We start from the raw sequence: 19,524 nt of genomic DNA, 5'->3' as shown, positions 1-19,524 counted from the left end.
GTCCCTTCCAACCCAAACCATTCTGGGACTTTGGCAACATTGTGATTCTTACAGGAAAAGCTGTCATCTCAGCCAGAAGTAGTGCTGTTGGTTAGTGCTGTCTGCCTATTTCAGCAAGGGCAAAATAGGTCACTGCTGCCCAAAGCTGAAGTCGATAGCAGCTCCCCAGACTTCCTTGTTTAAAGCACATTAAGCAGAGTTCACCAACATTGTGTGTTCTTGTACTTGGCCCACTGTGGTTGTTCTGCATGTTCATGGCAGAATTTCCATAATTAGAGGAGTGCAGGGAAGAGGTTTGGAGGCTTGCTGTCCCTTTGGAGATGTTTCCCATGCACAAAAATGCCCTCAAGAAGATGGGGTAGCTAAATGATGTGCAATTAGGGAGGCTCATCTGTCTGCAGAAAGCAACCCTCCAAAATGCCAAAAGAAAGGGAAAGGCACAATGGCTTCTGCAGTTTATCAAACATAAAATCAATGTTATGTCAAAGCTTTCAAGGCTGGTAGCACAGAGCAAGCTGGGCTTCATCCCACAGTCCCAGCATATGAGGAAGAGGCATGTTTTGTCAATACTCCTGATACAGATGGGCAATTTTAAATGGTCTGTTCTCACCCTCGCTGTTTTCAGCCTCTCCCTGCTTTTGTGTGGTCACCTCAGAAGTAAACTTGAGCCATTCTGTCACGTGGCTTCTTTCAGCCTGCTGCTAACAGTGTAAAGTGACACTGTGCCACCCTGTGTCTGGTAGGAAAATGTCCCCTCATCTAAAATACATTTGCAATAGAGAAGACTAGCAAGGACATAAAGAAAAACAGTCGAAGATTGTGACAATAAATTGTGACTAACTTTAATTTATAACTAATTATGAGTTAGTTTTTCAAATCCTGTCCACTTTGCAGCACAGGTTGTTGTACTTCTCTGGAGTGAGTGAGTACCGTGAAATAACTTCCAGAAATTCTTCGAGTGGGCAGAGTCCTGTTTTACAGCCTTTCACCACTTGCTCCTGCAAGGCAAAGAGACAGAATCACAGATATTGTGCACTGCCAAAGCCCTTTTTTGCTGCATGGTGGAACCACAAGCCCAAGATTTGTAGGAGGGACTTGCCACGGGATCTCACCTCTCCCTGGTAGGTCATGCGCACAAACCACTCCTTGGTGCGCCGGTGCTGGTACAGTTCCAGGGCCACATCAGCAGCATAAGGTGGCCACTTGTTATCAAAGGTGCCCAGTGCCAGCAGGAGAGGAATAAGAGTGGAGTCATGAGAAGCGTAGAGGAAGAGCTTTCTGGAAAAAAAAAAAAACCGGGAGAAGACAGACCTGGAATGTCAGTTGTGTTCCTCCATGGATAGGCAGTAGCACTCATGCTTTTTTAGCAGGTGAGCACTCCTTTTAATCCCACACATTCAATGTCTTTCTGAACCAGTTTTTCACAGTGCCATCAAGTTAGAATTTATAATGATTAGAGGAGGAGTTCTGTGCTGTACCTGGCCTTTTCAGCTGGATTTGAGGGATTTACTGCTGCTTTAATGTTCTTCTCCAAAGTATTGAGCAGGAGGCCAATACTCATCTGAAGCATTTCTCTAGAAAAGAAGCAGAAATAAATTTATTAGTTTTAAAACTTTCACACAATTATACATGAAAACTTGAGAACCTGCTTTTCTCTTATGATTTGATCACCTGCACTGAGTGTAGCTAAGAACTATTAAATGCAATTAATATGGCCAGTTTTTAGTTCATCTGTTGTGCAGTCACCACTCTAATGTGACGGCAGAATGGGAGAAGAGATGTCTTAACAATAGTCTCATGAGGTGTGGCCATGTAAATGACAATCTAGAAACTCTTTGATTGTTCTCTAGGCTGTTGTGTTTCCCTGGTATGGTTTTTGAGTAATCTAGGGGAGATTACTGCTGCAAAACAGCAGCTGAAGTGGTTGGGGTCTTTGGTGAGGAGGGACAGGATTCAAGAAGGTGGATGTTACATTTAAAAAGTAGTTTTTATCCTCTTATTAAAGAAAAGAGATTATCTTTATACACTACCTGGGTGGGAAGAAACTCCCTCTACCTAATGAATACATCAGTGGAAATGGAAGATGTGTGTGACTAACTCTCCTGGGTGTTGTGGGAATTGGGTAAATCAGTCTTTCATTACCTGAGATCTCTAATACATGGTAAAGAAAAGACAGTCCTGTACTACCACCTGAGAAGAGCCAGTGAATGTGGCAGCTGCAAATGAATCTGAAAGGAAAATGACTGCTAGGCTAGCAACTCAGCCAGCCTTTACAAACAACTGTGGAGGAGGTAATTAGCTGCACGTAGCAGCAGATTCTCTCTGCATGTAGTTACATGTGTGCAGGGCCTGGCATCACTTTTTCCGCTAGCGCCAGCGCTTCTCAGCCGAGCTGTGCAGGTGCCATCCCTGGGAAAAGCTTCCCAGGCTGGAGTTTGGACTGTACTTGTGCAACTGCAAGGGCAGCCTCAGGGCATGGGCTGGAAGCATCTCCTCTTTGCTTCTGCTTTTGCCACTGGTTCACTTAAACCTCGGTGGCAACTGAGGCCTTCACTGCCTACCTCAGTGTGCAATCCTTTTTCCTAGGGCTCAAGGTGCTGAACTTTACCTTGAGATGCCTGAGGCACAAAACTCATGAGTGGGCTCTGGTGGGGGAATGCAGCAGATGGGAAAGCATTTCTGTCTGCTGAAGTGAGCTGGTTTAGCACATCCACCCTAGGTAAGACAGCCACTGAGGCCAGAGGCATGGACACAGGCAGTCACCTGGAACAAGTGTCTCCCAGAACGAAAAGCATGGAGTCAACACATCGGCGTTCCACCGTCGGCTGGAAGTTCCTCAGCGCAGGGAAGCTTGGCATATTGTGTGCCTGTGGAAGGAGGAATGCAGCAGAGTGCTAGGGTTTGACCCTTTCTGAACCCAGCCTGAAGACACATGGACGGCTGCCCACAGAAAACAGCTGCTTGTGTCACACCACTTGTACTACAGTATTGTACTACGATACTCGTGAGGATTTTTAGGATGGTTTTAAACATACAGACTCGCTCTGTGTACCAGAAGGATGGATGTTTGTTCTTTAGGATCTATTTCCATGGGGAGTGTAACACATTGAGCCAATTCAGCTGGCAGACCAGTTATCATTAGCTCCAGCAAAAAAGAGGCACTAAGGAGGGGTAGAAATGTGCCCAGCTTCCTTCCAGCAGCAAAAGCAGTCTGGCTCACAGGCAGTGTGCTGGAACTGGCATTAAGATGACTGTTAGGTCTGAGTGCCAAAAGAGGGAAAGCACTTTATAATGGGGAAGCAGGGCCCAATGTCTCTGTTAGCTCTACATTACACTTGAAAGAAATACTTAGAGGAGTGCAGGGAAGAGGTCTGGAGGCTTGCTGTCCCTGGATTTCAAGGTAAGAACAAAAATACTGGAGACAAGTCTTCATCCATCCCACAGCAAGGGTGACCCCACAACCCCTTTTTCTAAAGGCCATGCTATTTCTAGAAGCATTCTGGGTTGCATAGAAAGCTGCTGGAGTGCACACTGGTATCTGTGGGTGCTGGCACTGTCATTTCCTCCATGTACATGGTAAGGGGATGTTTCTTTCTGTGATAATGCAAGAGAAAGGCTCAGCTCACCTGCTCAGCAGAAATGTTATCAAGGAGGACAAAAAAATCCAGAGACTCATCATCATTAATGCACATACTCTTCTTAATTTTTGCCAAGTCATCGCAGATGCCTGGCTGGTGCATAGCATTCTCTGACTTATTCCTGTAAAGGAATTAAGAAAACCAAAAATTTTTCACACACCAGGTTTTCTATCTTTTGTTTTTCTCATCACCCAGCCCAGTGGAGTTCTCCCACATCAGTGAGGGGTAGAAGAGAAGCACTGCAGCATATTGAGGGATTCCTGATGTTGGGATTCTGAGCTGCAGAAAGGACAGATGCTGTATCCAGATTTCAAGGATCAGAGCTGGCTTTCTGCTCTCCCAAAGGCAGGAGGAAAAATTAAGATGAGATGTGAACAGCCCAGAAGTGCCACCCCCTAAGCAAGGGCTGTGTATCAGCTAACAGATCTGGTCATACTGCAACAGTACAGGTCTGTGTCTTCTTTCATGAGGCTTTTAACTGCCTCAGGAAAGCAGCAGCTTTAAACTGATTGCTGTATGGTGTGGGAAATGGGAAACACCTAGATACTCGCTTGTAGCTTAAATCCAACTTTTGCTTTGTTGGAAGCCATTTGCATCTTTATGCTGCTTTAAATTCTACTTTAAAAAAATTATCTGAGAATATCCATGCTGGCCATTGTAGTCTCTAGGTAGCTTGCAAGCTCAGCCAGTGCTTAGTGCAGCTCAAAACATCTACCTTGATATGGTCACAAAATGTGCAGTTGGTGGGCAGAGGGGGGCAGGGAGCAGCAGACCCTGCAGTTTACTCCTTTTTTACAGGACTAGTGGTTTACTTAAGGAGGCTGAATATGCTGCTTCTAGGGACTGTCACCTCACCACTGTCTAGACCAGTCCTTTGCTGCAGAGTCAAACACTGCACAGTGAGCTCTTGCAAGTGAATTCTGACAGCTCTTGAATTTTGGGCAAAGACATGCTAATGTACAATCCAGCCCAAGTGTAATATATCTGCCTCTCTTTTTCATTTTCTGCCCTGTGCCCAAGCCTGGCACAGGCATTTCAGAGAACCTGACTCCACAAACATGAGTGTTCTATGTAGGATCTTCCTTATTTCACTTCATTGGCCTTCATTAAATATGTCAAGGCTGAGTATATTTCAGTTTCTTCAAGGTATGAATGCGACGGGAGTGCTGAAATAACCCCCAAACCAGAAGCTGAATATAAAAAGGAGGCCCAATATGTTCACACTTGAAAGGCTTGTTAAGACATGTAGATGACATTAATTCTGCCCTGCAGCAATGCTACAGACTAGCTGTACATTAGCTAGTAATGAATGTTTGCTAGACACAGACTAAATTAAACTGTTCTTTCAAGGAAAAGTCTCTATTTTATTTTCTTCTGCTGCCACTGCTTGGTGTATAATTCCACTTACCAAGTATTTTATACAACTAGCTAACCATTCCCAAAGAACAGTAAGTGGTAGGGAAAGAAATTGGGAAATGGGAAGAAAATGTGCTGTTGTAAATGACTACTGGTGAAACGAAACAGCAGTGAAATCATACGGGGAGATATTGCTGGCAATTACCTGGTCATGTCTTTCAGGCGCCGGCAGTTCTGGTAATTGGGGTAGAGTATTTCAGTGCACGCTTCATCAGTGACAATAACTGGAACTTCAAGAGAAACTTTGGAACAAGGATCTGTGGAACAAGAAGGAAGTTTCTGTGATCAGTAGTGCAGCTGTGTTTCTTTAGACTGCTTTATAATCACTCCCCCAGTCTTAGTGCTCAAGTCCAGTGTTATCAACTAGCAATTTCCCTCGAGCTATCTATCACCTGCAACACAAGCCACTGTACTTGTTTCTGTGCATTTATTTCCACAGGGATGCCTGCTGTGCACCTTGTAAAGCTTCCCAATTCTGTGTTCATTTTTCTTAGTGCCAGAAATTAGTCTCTGTGTCATCAAGTGTAAGGAGCTCTGGCAAGTCACTTCTACTTGTTAGTGGAACTGAATGTGGAAGGAGCAGATGTGAGATCTTTAAAATGCAGAGCGTATTTTTAGAACAAGTAGTTACCAACTGCAGGATACAGGTGAAAGTTACTCCAGATACTGAACTTGTATCCAAGACTCTTGGGTTTCCCTGAGAAACCTTTTTCTGATGTGTGAACTTTTTGCCTTCTTGATTTTGAAGAGGGTTAACACTAACCTCCTCAGCAGGTCTGAAAGAGCAGCAGAAAGATACGCAAGGAGAGGGAACAAGTGACAAGGTGGTAAAGAACTACAGGACCAGGAGAACTGAGGAAGGGAGACAAGTGCAAAGAACCGAGGAAGAAGTAACAACTAGGAGCCAAAGAGAGTTAGGATACAGAAGGTGTGAGCATCTAGGGAAGACTAAGCAAGGAAAGGCACTATTCAGAAGTCTCCCCAACCTTCTTTCTGCTCTTGGTACAGCCCAGCTAGCACGCAGCGTGTGGACTCCAGATTCCGGACAATATTAGTGGAACGGATGCTGAAAGAGAGAAAGCAGTTTGTGAGGCAGCACTTTCTCCTTCATGTTAGCATGGCTGCAGTGGGGAGGTCTTGCTGGAACTGAGGATTCCACCATGGCTTTGGAAATCTGTGGTAGGACTCATCTTTTGTCACTATAGATATCTTAGGTAGACACCTATAATCTGAACTGCCCTTTAACTGCTTGTCAGAGATAGTGGAGATAAACTGGCACTTCTCTGGTGTGATTTTTTTTATCTCATCCTAAGCCAGATGCTCTCAGCATTACTGATGTGAGCAGCAGGGGTTGCTTCATCTCACTGAACTTCAGCTGTTTGCAGTGAGTTAAATGGTGCTCCAGAAATGCCTGTTTCTCTTTGTGGTGTTGGGCTCACCACGAAAGTGCATAACAGCACTGCCAGTGGCTCAGCCTAGGTGAGATGAATCTGTCCCTGGCATCACTCTCAGGACTGCTGGGCAATTGAATGCTTTGTGTCATGAGTGATTTCTAGTGCCAGGCTCTGCAGGCTAAGCAAAGATGAAGGCCCAGGGGGGCCAGACAGTTTGCTGTGGGGTGAAGAAGGATATGCTATCCAGTGTTCCCTAGCACAAGGCTACTGGTTAAGAGGCAGGAAGATAGGAAGGTCCAGGAGGGAACTGAGAGACTCACAAGACTTCAGCAGACTTAAATATTGGTGAAAGAAACTGGACTTCTTCCATATAGTTTCTCCTCAGCCGTTGCCCCAGGGTGTACATCTGCTTCATCCCCACACAGGTCAGCTGTCCTGCGGCTGCACCACCCTAAGAGCAAAGAGAAGGAGAGGTCTCCAGTGGACCATAGAAATAAAAAAGTCTACGGAGGAAAGATGAATCCACCAGCAAATACACTCTTACCTTAAAAACAGTCTTACAGTATTCCTCATCCAAGAGTGAGGGAGGTTGAGGTCCTCCATTTAGGTCTGTCACCATGTACTCAAACTTAGTCCTAGGAGGTACATCCAAAAGAGTAGGTTGCCATTCCACCCGCTTCAAAACAAACAAACAAACAAACTGCTTCAGTGGAAAAGTTTCAAGGGCATTAAACCAAGGACTTTTAAGAGCATTAAACTAAAACTGGAGTATTACAGTGTGCTGGCTTGCCAACAACACAACACGGAGACAAAGGGATCTCTTTACACAGCTCATAGAGAAATGAGAGCAGTGCTACTCTCTGGATTTGCAGATGTGATGTGCAGGAAATGCAGCACTTGCTTTACTTCCCTTACAGGAGAAAAATCTGTAGGAAATCACAATTGTTGCTCTTTGTTACACATCTAAAAGCTGCTACAGGAAACTACCTGAGCTAACCCCTGCTGCCTTCCCAGCCACCTCAGTGAAAGCTGGGGAAGCCAGATCCCTTGTGCTAACACAGAGGCAGGAGCCACACCTTTGCTGAGCACCTGTTCTGAGGTGCACAACTTGGCCTTGGAGTAAAGTCCCGGGATGCCCATCCCTGTATCCTGCCCCTGAGGGCTTCCTGTAGCTGCAGCAATTGTTCCCTCTGCTGTCTTCTGTCCCACTAATGTGCTATTGCTGTTCCATTTTAAAGAATCACAGAATTAATTAGGTTGGATGAGACCTCTGAGATCATCAAGCCCAACCTGTGACTGAACACCATTGTGTCAACCAGGCCACAGTGCCACATCCAGTCTTTCCTTCAACACCTCCAGGGACAGGGAACTCCTGCACCTCCCTGGGCAGCCCATTCCAATGTCTAATCCCCCTCTTGGTAAAGAAATTCGTCCTAATGTCCAACCTGAACCTCCTGGGGCACAGATTAAAGACTGTCTCCTGTCATCCTGCTGGGAGAAAAGACTGACCATAACTGGCTACAACTTCTTTTCAAGGAGTTGTAGAGAGTGATAAGGTCACCCCTAAGCTTCCTCTTTTCTAGACCAAACACCCCCAGCTCCCTCGGTGGCTTCTCCTAACATTTGTGCTCCAGATCCTTCCCAGGTCCGTGGCCTTTCTCTGCCATCGCTCCAGCACCCCTCAGTGTCCTTCCTGAACTGAGGCACCCAGAACTGGACAGGGACGATCCTGCCCTGCTCCTGGCCAGGATGGCACTGGCCTCCTCGGCCCACATCGGGCTCACTGCAGTCGCTGTCAAGCAGCACCCCCAGGCCTTTTTCCACTGGGCAGCTGTCCAGCCACTCGCGGCATGCGGTGCAAGCTCCCAATTCCCATTCTTTCCCCTCGGAAATCACTCTCGGTATCTCTTTCGAAGGGGAATAAACGGCAAACCAGCAGGCTGCCGGCAGCGAGGCAGGAGCTCGGCGGCGAGCACGCCGCCGGCTCGGGCTCGGGGCACCTCCGCACCGCCCGTGCCCCGACCCGTCCCGTCCCGAGCTCACCGGCTCTATCCCCGGGATCGGCCGCAGCGGGGTGCGCGCCCCGTGCCGGAACAGGACCTGCACCAGCCTCAGCTCCAGATACCGCCGCCGCCCGGCCTCGCTGTCGCTCCACTCGGAGGCAGCCGCCGCCGCCCGGCGCCGCTGCGTCCAGGCAGCCAGGCCGCCCAGCACGCACAGCCGGAGCCCCCAGCCCATGGCGGCCCCGCCGGCCCGGCCGCCCGCACCGCGGGGAACAGTGGGAAGGGCAGTCCCCGGCCGAGCCCCGCCTGGAAACGGCCGCGGACGAGGACCAGGCGGGGACTGCGGCTCCCGGCGGGCGCCGCGCAGGGGAACGTTGTGGCGCTGGGCGGCACGGCCGGCGCCCGCGGCAGCCGGTGTTCGCGTGCCTGCGTTTCGTTACCTTCCCTGGCACTCGCGCGGTGCCAGCGTGCCCGGTAACCCCGCGTAGCGTTCCAGGCGCGGGGAACAGTGGCTGGAAGGTGGCCCACTGTGAAAGGACCTGGGGCGCCGGTGTGAAAAACGCCAATCACTTGTTTTTAAAATTTTTAAAAGTTTAACGGTAATAAAATGGTTTAAAAAATAGTAACACAATTAGAGTAATAACAATCTGGGTAAACTCAATTAGGACAATATGAGACAATAAGTACCAAGAGTTACGGATGTCTGGGTACCTTTTTCTGGGCATCACGAGCCCGAAAAAGGACACATATTAACAAAGGATTAACCCTTAAAAACCTGTTGCATATTCATACACTTCATACATGATGCATAAATTTCATTTAAATACAGGATTCTGTCTGGTCATCATCAACTTCTTCCTTCAAATCCTAACAGCGCCTTCGAGGCAGAAAGTAGTTCGTTTCTTCTTATAAGAGGGCAATAAATTCCTTTTCTCTGAAAGATGTAGGTGTCTTGTGGCTGCTATCTCGCTGCAAGTCCTTTCTTTTAAACAAAGCATCTTACATAGCATAGTTCCTACTTTAACACTTTTTATAACCTAAAACGATATTTAACACAGTACTTAAGAGAATGAATACAGCATTACTTTCTAACACAACGCATATAATATTTGTTTTAATATTTGCGAAAAGCCAATAATAAAATACATGCATTTTTCACAGAGGGATTGAACTGAACCAGGTGTGCCCAGGTGGCCGAGCAGGCCAACAGTGACACCCTGGCCTGGAGCAGGAACAGCGTGGGCAGCAGGAGCAGGGCAGGGATTGTCCCTCTGTACTCGAATGCCATGTCCAGTTCTGGGCTCTCACTTCGGAAAAGGCCTTGAGGGGCTGGAGCGAGTCAGGGGAAGGGTCTGGAGTGCCAGTGCTGTGAGCTCAGGGAGCTGGGGGTGTTGAGTCTGGAGAAAAGGAGGCTCAGGGGGCACCTCACTGCTCTACAGCCACCCGAAAGCACGGTGTGCCCAGGGAGGTTTGGTCTCTGCCTCGAGCTGTGCTGGGGAGGTTCAGGTTGGACATTCAGAGGAATTTCTTCACACAAAAGGTGATTAGATGTCGTAGACTTCTTTTATGAAAAATCCTTTCTTTAGGATTTTTCCTCCTGAGAAACTGAGAGGCTTCAAGAATAAAATGTAAACATTGATTATCTGCTGCAGTAGAATGGAACAGGTGGATCTGTGATTGGCCCATGTTAGATGTTTGTAATTAATGGCCAATCACAGTCAGCTGGCTTGGACACAGATTCCGAGACAGACCCTTTGTTATCATTCTTTCTTTTTCTATTCTTAGCTAGCCTTCTGATGAAATCCTTTCTTTTATTCTTTTAGTATAGTTTTACTGTAATATATATCATAAAATAATAAATCAAGCCTTCTGAAACATAGAGTCAGATCCTCATCTTTTCCCTCAACCAAAAACCCCTGTGAAAAACGTCACAATTAGATATTGGAATGGGGTGCCCAGGAAGGTGTTGGAGTCATAATCCCTGGAGGTTTTCAGGGAGCAGGGCAAGGGTGAAGGAGAAAGAGGAGGGGGAGGATGGTGACCTGCACAAAGGCCAGAGGGAGGAGCTGCTGCAGGTGGTGTGAGGCTGGCACAGACACCAGGACGTGCAGAGCAGGGATTTTGGTCATCTCGTGTCTCTCAAAGCCTTGCAGTCCTGAAAAGGTTGCCTGAGTTTTCTGAGCTTGAGAGTACGTGAAACACAGAGACACAACAAAAGCAGAGAGAGAAGGGAAAAAAATATTTCAGAAGCCAAGGAAATAACAAACAAAGGAATGAAGCCTGAATTTTGTGTTGCAAGAGGGTGAGGGGTCAGGAATGCTGAAGGGAGAGGGAGCAGGAAAAATTAGTTAAGAGGGAGAGGGAGGGAGGGTGGAAGAGAGATAGAGGCGATGTAATAGAAGTGAGCAGGGAGAGAGGCTCACACTGAATTTATTTGTATTTCCACTCAAATGTTACCCTGGAAGAAAACCCCAGTTCCTGTGAAGTTGTGAAGCCTGGGACTGCAGGGTCCCTCCTGGGTGGCCCTGGCTGCTGCCAAGCAGCATTACTGGTGAGATATATTTTAGAGTACACCACGCCACAGCAGGTGCCTGCAATTAGAGGAGAGATCTCCAAAATAGCAGGCGGCTGTCAATTTTTTAGCAAATGGTGTTGCCCTGATTTTTTTCCCTTTGTCCAACTGTGTAGAAATTTATTCTAGGATGCACCATCTTTACAGAAACATTTTCAAAGGACCTGTTATTTTTACCCTTCTGTTGCTTTTTGTGACCAGACGAGGAGCAGAAGGCTAATCCAATGGCCACCAGGGGTGAAATTTTTTTTCACTGAAGGAAAGTAATGAGCTCTAATGAACAAACAAATTTCAGGAAACTTTCCACTCTGAAAGCAGAGTGCAAATTTCCTCCTGGTTGGAATTTAACCAAAATGCAATGATTACTGTCATTGCGAAATATTAGATTGCTATCATTTGCCTTTTACCGTGCTGCAAAAATGTTTCACACCTCAGAACACCCTGGTTTTATAGGTTTGCGTTTACATATTCCTTTTTTTGAAGAGGAAACTGAGTCACAGTGAGCTTTGTAGTTTGACCAAGTCACGCAGTCATTGTGTGGCTGACATATTGATAAGGTGTGAGGCCAGTAGCATGATTAGGTTTTTTTGTTCCACATGTGGATTGAAATTAAATAATGCTTAAAAAAAGAAATCATTTACCCTAATGAGTTGGTGTGGTTTATTGTTTTTCGGACTAAGTGAACATCTTGTCCCTGAACAAAGGTAAAGGATGGCCAGGTTGGATGGGGCTCTGGTCTAGTTGGAGGTGTCCCTGCCCATGGGGGGTTTGGAAATGGATGATTTTCAAGGTCCCCTTCCAACCCAAACCATTCTATCATTCTATGAAAGATCTTTAACTCCTTATGGCGTGAATCAGAGATTTACCATAAAGTGCTTGTATGGTAGAGGCACTAATAGCATTTGAATGCCCCTTAGGGAATTGGGTTTATTTCCCCCTGATTTATAGGGGTCAGAAAATAGACGTGTTGCCCTGACTTCTTTGGTTCCTTTCCCAAGTGCATTTTGCTCAGTGAGGAGAGTGAACTGGAAATGTTCTCCCACAGCTCTTCATCACACAGGCTGCAGCTGGGCTGGGAGCCTGCCTGCTGGAGAAGGGTGCCTTACCAGCCTGGTGTGAGTGCCCAAAGTGGGCCACAAGCAGCTCCTGCCAAGCTCGATATCTCTGTGTGCCAGCCTTGTTTTGGGGCAGCTCCACCTCTGTGTGGAGGACGGGCTGCTCTGCTGTAGCACAAAGTGTTTTCCTGCCCTTCCAAAAAACTTCTTCCACTCCAAAATGTTCCCATGGCTGGTTTTTTGAGTGCAGTGAAGGTGCTTTCACTCAGGTCTCTTGAAGGGGTCACTGAAATCTCAAATGCAATATGGGCAGGAGTTTGTGCAGGATTCCTGTTCAGGATCACAGGCTGCAGCATCCTGCAGGCAAAAGAGCTTTCTCCATTCCCAACTCTGGAGCTAATGGTGGTGTCTCTGTGTCCTGCAAGGACTGCTGACCACAGTGGCTATTATAAACCAGTCAGACTGGGCATGGAAGCTGTATTGCCTTCACAAAGGGCTGAACTTTATAAATAAATTGTTGGAGTGTGCTGTGCAGCTTCCTGTGGAGCTGTATCTCTCCTGTCTCCTCCAGTCTGTCTCTTGTGGTGAACCTTGTAGGCAGCTGCTTTGTGAGCAAGGCGCCTGGGGAAATGGAAGGAATGTTTCCACTCCTAAAGTCTGTGATCCTTTGGGGTGGATTTGGCAAAAATAAACCCCTAAATGCCACCACAGACCGAGCCCTCCCTGCAAGGCACCATTCATGGTACACTGTACAGATCTGAAGCATCTTGTCTCATTTTCTGCATGCTTTCACATCAGTGCTTTACCTTCCAGCAGTGAAATGATGTGTGTCGATACACAGAGGTCATAATTCAATTTCTGAATTCCTGCAGGTTTTGTGGGAGAGTTCTGGAAGTCAGACTTGTCATATTTAGGGCTGGCATTGTGAGGGGATTTTTGGAGATTTTCTTTTATGGGTTTTAGAAACAGGTCATCAGACAGCTGGTAGTTTCCTGCCTCTTTTACCTGGGAAGATGTGGCTTTCCCTCACTTTTGTTTGTCATTTCCAGGCTTGGGCATTTGGTCATTGTCCGTGTGGCAGGGGCAGAGCTGGAAGCTGGCTGTGTGCTGGCGATGGCCCGACTGTGCCACGGTTCAGCCCCTGCCCAGTAACCCAGAGCAGAAGATGCATTCCCTGCCTTCTGTTTTTCTTTTGTTCCAACTTTGTCATCCTAAACTGGATGATGCCTGCAGCCATCTGCTGCATTTGGTAGCGTGCGGCATCACGCCGACTCAATTATGCGCCGCTCTGGGAGAACAGCAGGCTGGTTTTCTCTTCAGCTTTGAGAGAGTGTTTTTCCCTTGCACAGGAAGGCTGGGGGAAGTAGAGCCTCCAGAAGCAAGCTGGATAAGCTGTTCCCAGCCATGTCAGGTGGACTCTCTGTGCCTGTGCAGTCCAGGTGGGGTGGGAGAGCTGCCAGTCTGTCACCGTGCCCGAGATGCTGCATCCTGGGACTTGGTGCTCTGATGCCGTGGCAGATGTACTCCCCTGTGGCAGCACTTAACCATTTGGCACTTCTAAGCTTTATCACCTCATTTACTTTTCGTGGATCTATATCAAACCAAGGGTATTTCTATTAGACCAAATGTTTTGGGATGAGGTGAAATTAAAAAGGAGATGGTGTAAGTGTAAATTACATATGCTGCTTTTCAAAACAGCCAGGAGAGAAGGGCTGCCAAGAGATGATGTTGAGCCTAGCAAAGTTGTTTTGTCATGCTTTCATACTCAGAGAGAAGTGACCATGCAGGAGGATTTATGTGTGTGATTCAGCCTGTGACATCAGTCTTCCTGTGGTGGGCAGAGGAGACATAACGGAAATCTGGGTTGAAATGTTGGTGGTTTTGGGTTTTTTTCTTCTTTTTGTCTTTTTTTTCCTTTTTTTTTTCCCTGCAGGTATAGAATAAATTTTGAGACTGCAGGACTGTTTCATGTTTTCTTCTTCACTTTCCCTGCAGGTAGTGGACTTGATGGGTTTCACCATGCAGCCACTCACGTTTGCTGTTTGAATCCTTCTGGGCTGTCCATAGTGCCCTGATCCTTTTTCCCCTTCAGGGAATTCTCCGCTTCATTACATGAGGATAGGGGTCAGATCAAGTGGTGGGGAGCTAGAAAACAGGGACTTGTGCTATTTACATTTAAGACATTTCTGGCCCCACCAGCTGTTCCATGCGTGTTATTTTCAGAAGGGCAATAATCCACAGGAGGTCAAGAGGGTGGAATTGTGTGAATATATTGGGTGGAGGAAATCAAGACACTTGGGAGTACCCAGGCCTTGTCATGACAGAGAGTCTGGATCCCAGATGATTCTGGCTGGGAGAACTCAAGGAGAGTTCTCAAAGTGCTGCTTGCATGGCTAGGAAAGGCTGCTCAGCTGGCTGTTTGTTAGCTGTTTTCAAGAGTCATCTGTGTTTACACTGCTGGCAGGACCACCTGTTCTTTTTTTTTTTGAACAATAATATGTGTGTGTGTAAATATATATTGCTGCATTTCTGCATTTATTTTTAGCCCTTTCTAAAAACCCCCGACAGGTTTGAAAGATGCTGTGGATTGTGAATGGTGCCTGGCGGCATTGCTCACATTGATGGTTGTCAGAATTCCCATGCCAAATCTCTGCTTTGAAAGGTTTATAACTCATCATCTATTCTTGATCCTGCAGCTCTCATACCCTGGAAAAAATAAAGTAAAATAAAATAAAATAATAAAAAACAAGGAACTTTTTAAAAATAACATTTTCCTCTACAGGTTTGTGGAAATCAGACTTGTTGGTTTAACCAAGAGCTTTTTCAAAGCAGACATTGAGCCTTGTCACTTTATTTTTCAGCACCTAATTGCACATGTGTGGCAAGTCTCTTTAACGTGTTTCATATGGTCAAATGGAGAAGCTGTTTTGCATATCAGGCTGATACAGGCACTGAATGGTGTAAAATGTCAGGGAGCCAACAGCAGTTAGCTCCCCACCACCAGCTCTGAGGAAGCATAAAACCAACTGAATTATGGCAGAGTTTGGGCAATCTCCACATCTGGGGTGACACCAGTTGCAGAATCACAGGGTGAATGCTCCTCTTATCAAGAACTAGCAGAGACATGAGACATACTGTGGTTTTTTTGCATTCCTAAATAAAGGACATGCATTTTGCTATTTCGTGCAATCAGCCAGAGAAATCCAGCACAAAGCAGCAGTTGATAATTTTAAGAAATACATAGTTATCCCTTATTAATTTCATGGTCCATAGTTTGGAAGTGTCTCCCATCCATGCAGTGCAAAGCAGGTTGAAGCTGTTAATCTGCACCATTCCCAGGTGAAATCCTACACACATCCTGATGAGTCCTGGTGCCCACCCAGAAGAGGGGAGGTTGGGAGGGGATTTAACAGAGTGCCCTGGTGCTGCTGAAATCCATGGCAGAACAGGCAACAGCACACAGGAACCTGACTCGTGCAACACTGCTAGAAGGAGGGAACTGCATCTCTTCTGAGGATTTTCTCAGGTTTGGAGAGCTGTTGGAATGTTGGCTGCAGACAGTACATTTGTATGCAGGCAGTAGGCATTAATTCAAAACACAAAGGTAATGAACTTGAAACTGGGTCCTGACACGCAGTGAGGAGCGTGGAGGGAGCGCTGGGATCTTGAGCTGAATCAAAGTCAGGCTAATTTCTCATGCAGCATTCAGCAGGCCGTTCAAACTCAGATTATCTTTTGGCAGATGGGAATTACACTTATTCCCTGTCTCTGCAGGAAGGCTGTGAGGTAGCAAATTACATGCAGAAGGCTTTGTATGTGCAAGAGCTCAGCTGTTTTTTCACACTATATTAGTAGCTGTTTGAGTGACAGATACAACCTTTCCTTCAGGTCTTTTCTGACAGCTCTGGACCCTGATGGTTATGAAAACACTGCTATTACAAAACGGAAATAGTTGGGTTGCTTTTGTGCATGTTGCGTGGGTACACACACAGTGTTGCTGAAGACACAGAGTTTAAACTCTTTTATCCTGATTTGTCTTCTCCAACAACTGATTTTTCTGAAGACACAAAGGTTTTTTATTCTGGCTCCCCTGTACATTTATTGCCTATCTCAGGTTATGGCATTCCTGTGGGCTCTCAGCACCTCCTTAGTGGGAGGCAGGGTTCACTATATTTTTTCAGATGGGAATTTCAGGCAGGCAAAGCCAAAGATGACTGGCCTGTTGTCAGACATAAAACTTGTTGGAGTAGGAACCTGAGGGCACTCTCCAAATTTCCTGAGCTGCTTGTCCAGGCTCAGTGTTACCTTTTGCTGCTGTTCTGATCCCATCTGTCTATCAGCTGTACCAGCCAGTGCTCCGTGGGTATTGATGCTGCTGCCAGTTCTCATGTCTCAGCTGGGAGTCATTTAATGTGGGTGACTGACATTCCTGGAGAGGAAGAATTTGAACTATCCCAGACAATGGTATGGCTGACATAGTTTTTGTCGTAAGATTATGTTTTAGTATTAATTTTAAGGATTGTTGACACACATGAGTTTTTCTTGGGCTTCAGGGTCTGTGGTTTCAGCCATAAAATAGGATCAGAGGCACAACAGCCTTGGTGTTGGAGTTTAATATCCTTCTCTTGTAAAATAATATAATACATGGGAGGAGAAACATGTTTTAAAATTTCCAGTGATGGTGAGATTTTAAGAAAGTGGCAGCACCACATTTTTCATGATACATTTGGCATTTTTGAAGAAAGATTCCTGGTAAAGCCTGACTGCAAGTCAACAGAGTCAACACCTGAGTCAGAGAAGGGAAAGGGGCATGTCTCCCTCAGTAAAAACCTTGATTGCATGTTCTCTTACTCTCAATTACCCTAATCTGAAGTGGGGAGCTAATGAATATTGCTAAATGGTTTGAAACAAACAGCAGCACTGTGGACAAAAAATAGTCATTATGAGCTGCAGTGTATCAACCACAGTGAATTTTTCACAGGTTTGTAGGTTTTAATGCTGGGGTGGCTGCTCTGGCTGTTTGCTTAGTGTAGGGGAGAGGACCTTACCCAATAATTTACAACAGGGTCAGTAACTTCTTGGTACCACTGCACACCTTTTCAAATCCCATCACAATCATTAGAAATTACCTCATCCCTAGACTGTGCTTTCCAACTGTTAATTAAAATATTACTTCTCATTGTAAGAGTGCTTCTGTTGGAAGAGCAGTGAGCTATCAGAAATGTTGTTCCTTTTTGCTTTGGAGTGTGCCATGTGTGCACTAGGGCAGGAAAAGGGATAAAGTATCTCATGTTTTTTCCTTTGATGATCTGGAGCTCTCAGGTACCTCACTGTGATGTGCTTGAGTGGTCAGAGATATCCATCAGGAATCAGTGAGGATTATTCAAAGTTCTCTTTCATTTAATGAATGCCTTTGTTGTTGATTTAGGACTGAGTACTTTAATGAACTTTTCAGAAAGTCCTCAAATTTGGCATTTCTCTGGAAATGTCAGAGATTAATCTCGTGAAGCTAGAAATAGGAAGAGCAAAGTGTAATTATATCCTAAGAAAATACAAGGCCACAGAGGGAAAAAAATAATCCAAAACTTCATTTCAGAGGAAAAAAAAACAGGTGAGAAAAGAGTTCTCATGATCTGCAAGGGTGGAAAAAAATGAATTGAACTGAATGTGAAAAACTAATGTGAATTGGAAAAAAGTGCATTTTTCTGTGAATATGGAGCAAAGATGATGGTAATTTCTGCTATGTATATGTACCTAAGTGCTTTCTTGAGTCTGGGCTGAAGTGGAAGAAATGCAAGGTGGGAAAGAAAACATGGTTTCACTGGACTACATGATTTTGCAATGTCTAATTTTGGACACTTGTTTCTGAAAAGCCTTGCCTGTAGCCTGGCACACATCAAGCTGGTTTTGTCAGAAGCACTTTTCAACCTCAAACTTTGTTCCCAGGCCGAAGAGCTGGCACAGCATTTACTCCAAAACCCAAACAAATAGCAGCAAGTTTGTGACCTCAGGCTTGCCTCTTGCTGCTAATCTGATTCCTTTTAAGGGTAGGAGCTGGTGGTTAATGTGATTTCTAGTGAAACCCTGCTTGCAGCTGAATATCAGAGTGCTGGGTTTTGCTGGGGCTGTTGATAAGAATGTCATGGCCACACACCCATATCCAGTTTCTAGGAAAATCTTCCAATGTGTCTTTTGCATTCTTTATATTGTCATATGGCTGACCATCACTGACATGCCTTCCTAAGATTATGTTCATGTCCAATAAGAGCATGAAATTTAACTCCCTCATGGGTCCCTACCCGTTCATTTTGACCCCTAATTTGGCCCCATCTGCTTCACCCCTTCCTGTCTGAAACAACTTTAGCATCAAGAGGAGCTCTTGCATATGAATAGTGAGTCACAAACCACGATTCTGAGTAATCCCTGAGCAGCTCCCCGCTGTGATCCAGCCCCAAGAGGTGGAGATGTCCTCTCAGAAAATAGCAGGGGTCTGCAGCAGACTCGGTCTGGCTCCTGCAAGCACTGCAGTGAGGTTGTTTTCCTTGCCTGTCATGTGGCAGCCAAACAGAGTTTGCAATACAGAAATGAAAAGAGAAAAAACTGCCTAATCTTCTAATAAAATGGAGACACCTCGAGGGAGGAGAGTGGCTTAATGTAGCAGTCCTACAGGCCTCAGTCAGGGAATGATTTTAAAGGAATATGTAAATATTGCAGCTTTTCTGCATTTTGCTTCCTGACTTGCTCTGGGGGAATACTTTCTTCCAATGTGTGTGGAATGATTGCTTTTACTCCCCAGAGAGCAGTGGGTTTGTGTTAATGGGTGGGCTGTGAAGCCTGGCAGGTTAGAGGGCAGGGGAGGAGGTTTTCTGCTGGTGCTTCAGTGTGTCATGGAATCATAGAACCACGGAATCATAGAATATGTTGGGTTGTTAGGGACCCATCAGGCACATCAAATCCAACTCCTGGCCCTGAGCAGGACGCCCAAAGAATCACATCATTGTTCAAACACTTCTCGAACTCTTGGCTTGGTGTTGTAAGCACCATTTCCACCAGGCAGTACGTCACAATTCTCTTAGGTGTTTGCTGTTACTAATCTAAATGCATTTAATTGTCCTTAAAATGTCTTTTGGTGAGTATTTATTGTATAAAATCTCCAGTGGAAATGTGTTGTTTGGTTTGCGATTGGCTGCACAGCACTGGATTGGTTACACAATATTGTTTGTGCTTCCTGAGGGCTGAAGGAACACAGAGCTGCCTCTGGGGTGGATATTGGCCCATATGAATTTAAAATTTGGTTTCCTTGACTGACATTTACTTTCTGAGAACTCTGTTGCCCGTCAAACTCAATTGCTCAGAGGTCTGTGGGAAACCAGTGGTGGTATGTGAATGTGGCCTCAGCAAATTCATTTTTAAAAATGTGAACCAATGTTCACTGCAGGAAAAATG

At 45.8% G+C, this 19,524-nt stretch overlaps 1 protein-coding gene and 1 long non-coding RNA gene across 4 annotated transcripts in view; one reads left to right on the top strand and one right to left on the bottom strand.

The window, feature by feature from the left end:
* Nucleotides 1-817: 817 nt before the first annotated feature.
* Nucleotides 818-8,732, bottom strand: ACP6 (acid phosphatase 6, lysophosphatidic). 2 transcript variants are annotated; one of them, XM_064703606.1, is made up of 10 exons: nt 8,492-8,732; nt 6,993-7,124; nt 6,769-6,899; nt 6,041-6,120; nt 5,200-5,311; nt 3,627-3,759; nt 2,764-2,867; nt 1,479-1,574; nt 1,113-1,278; nt 818-998 (listed from the first exon to the last, which is right to left on the bottom strand). In XM_064703606.1, exons 1-10 carry the CDS (start codon nt 8,684-8,686, stop codon nt 873-875), a joined length of 1,275 nt encoding a protein of 424 aa, XP_064559676.1. In that variant the 5' UTR covers nt 8,687-8,732; the 3' UTR covers nt 818-872. The 2 variants fall into 2 exon arrangements, with proteins under 2 accessions (XP_064559676.1, XP_064559677.1); XM_064703607.1 differs by lacking the exons at nt 6,041-6,120; nt 6,993-7,124; nt 8,492-8,732 and having other exon boundaries at nt 6,769-6,901.
* Nucleotides 8,733-15,482: 6,750 nt separating this feature from the next.
* The window catches only part of LOC135454778 (uncharacterized), a 29,692-nt gene continuing 25,650 nt past the window's right edge, over nt 15,483-19,524 (top strand). Inside the window, exon 1 of one of the 2 annotated variants that reach the window (XR_010442198.1) lies at nt 15,483-15,604. This is a non-coding gene — a long non-coding RNA (uncharacterized LOC135454778). Of the gene's footprint in view, nt 15,683-19,524 lie in introns of both variants that reach the window. The other variant, XR_010442199.1, reaches the window with a different exon arrangement.

This window comes from Zonotrichia leucophrys, chromosome 1 (assembly GCF_028769735.1).
Source record: "Zonotrichia leucophrys gambelii isolate GWCS_2022_RI chromosome 1, RI_Zleu_2.0, whole genome shotgun sequence".
Classification (NCBI taxonomy): Eukaryota; Metazoa; Chordata; class Aves; order Passeriformes; family Passerellidae; genus Zonotrichia; species Zonotrichia leucophrys.
This window is presented reverse-complemented; position numbering and strand designations above follow the sequence as displayed.

Bases quoted from the DNA above. Each gene is read 5' to 3' on its own strand.
- ACP6 (XM_064703606.1), bottom strand. From the start codon at position 8,686: ATGGGCTGGGGGCTCCGGCTGTGCGTGCTGGGCGGCCTGGCTGCCTGG. The intron at 5,312-6,040 runs GTTGGGGAGACT...CTTGTTCCACAG, and splicing joins GTACCAAGAGCAGAAAGAAG to ATCCTTGTTCCAAAGTTTCT. The intron at 3,760-5,199 runs GTAATTGCCAGC...ATTCCTTTACAG, and splicing joins CGCCTGAAAGACATGACCAG to GAATAAGTCAGAGAATGCTA.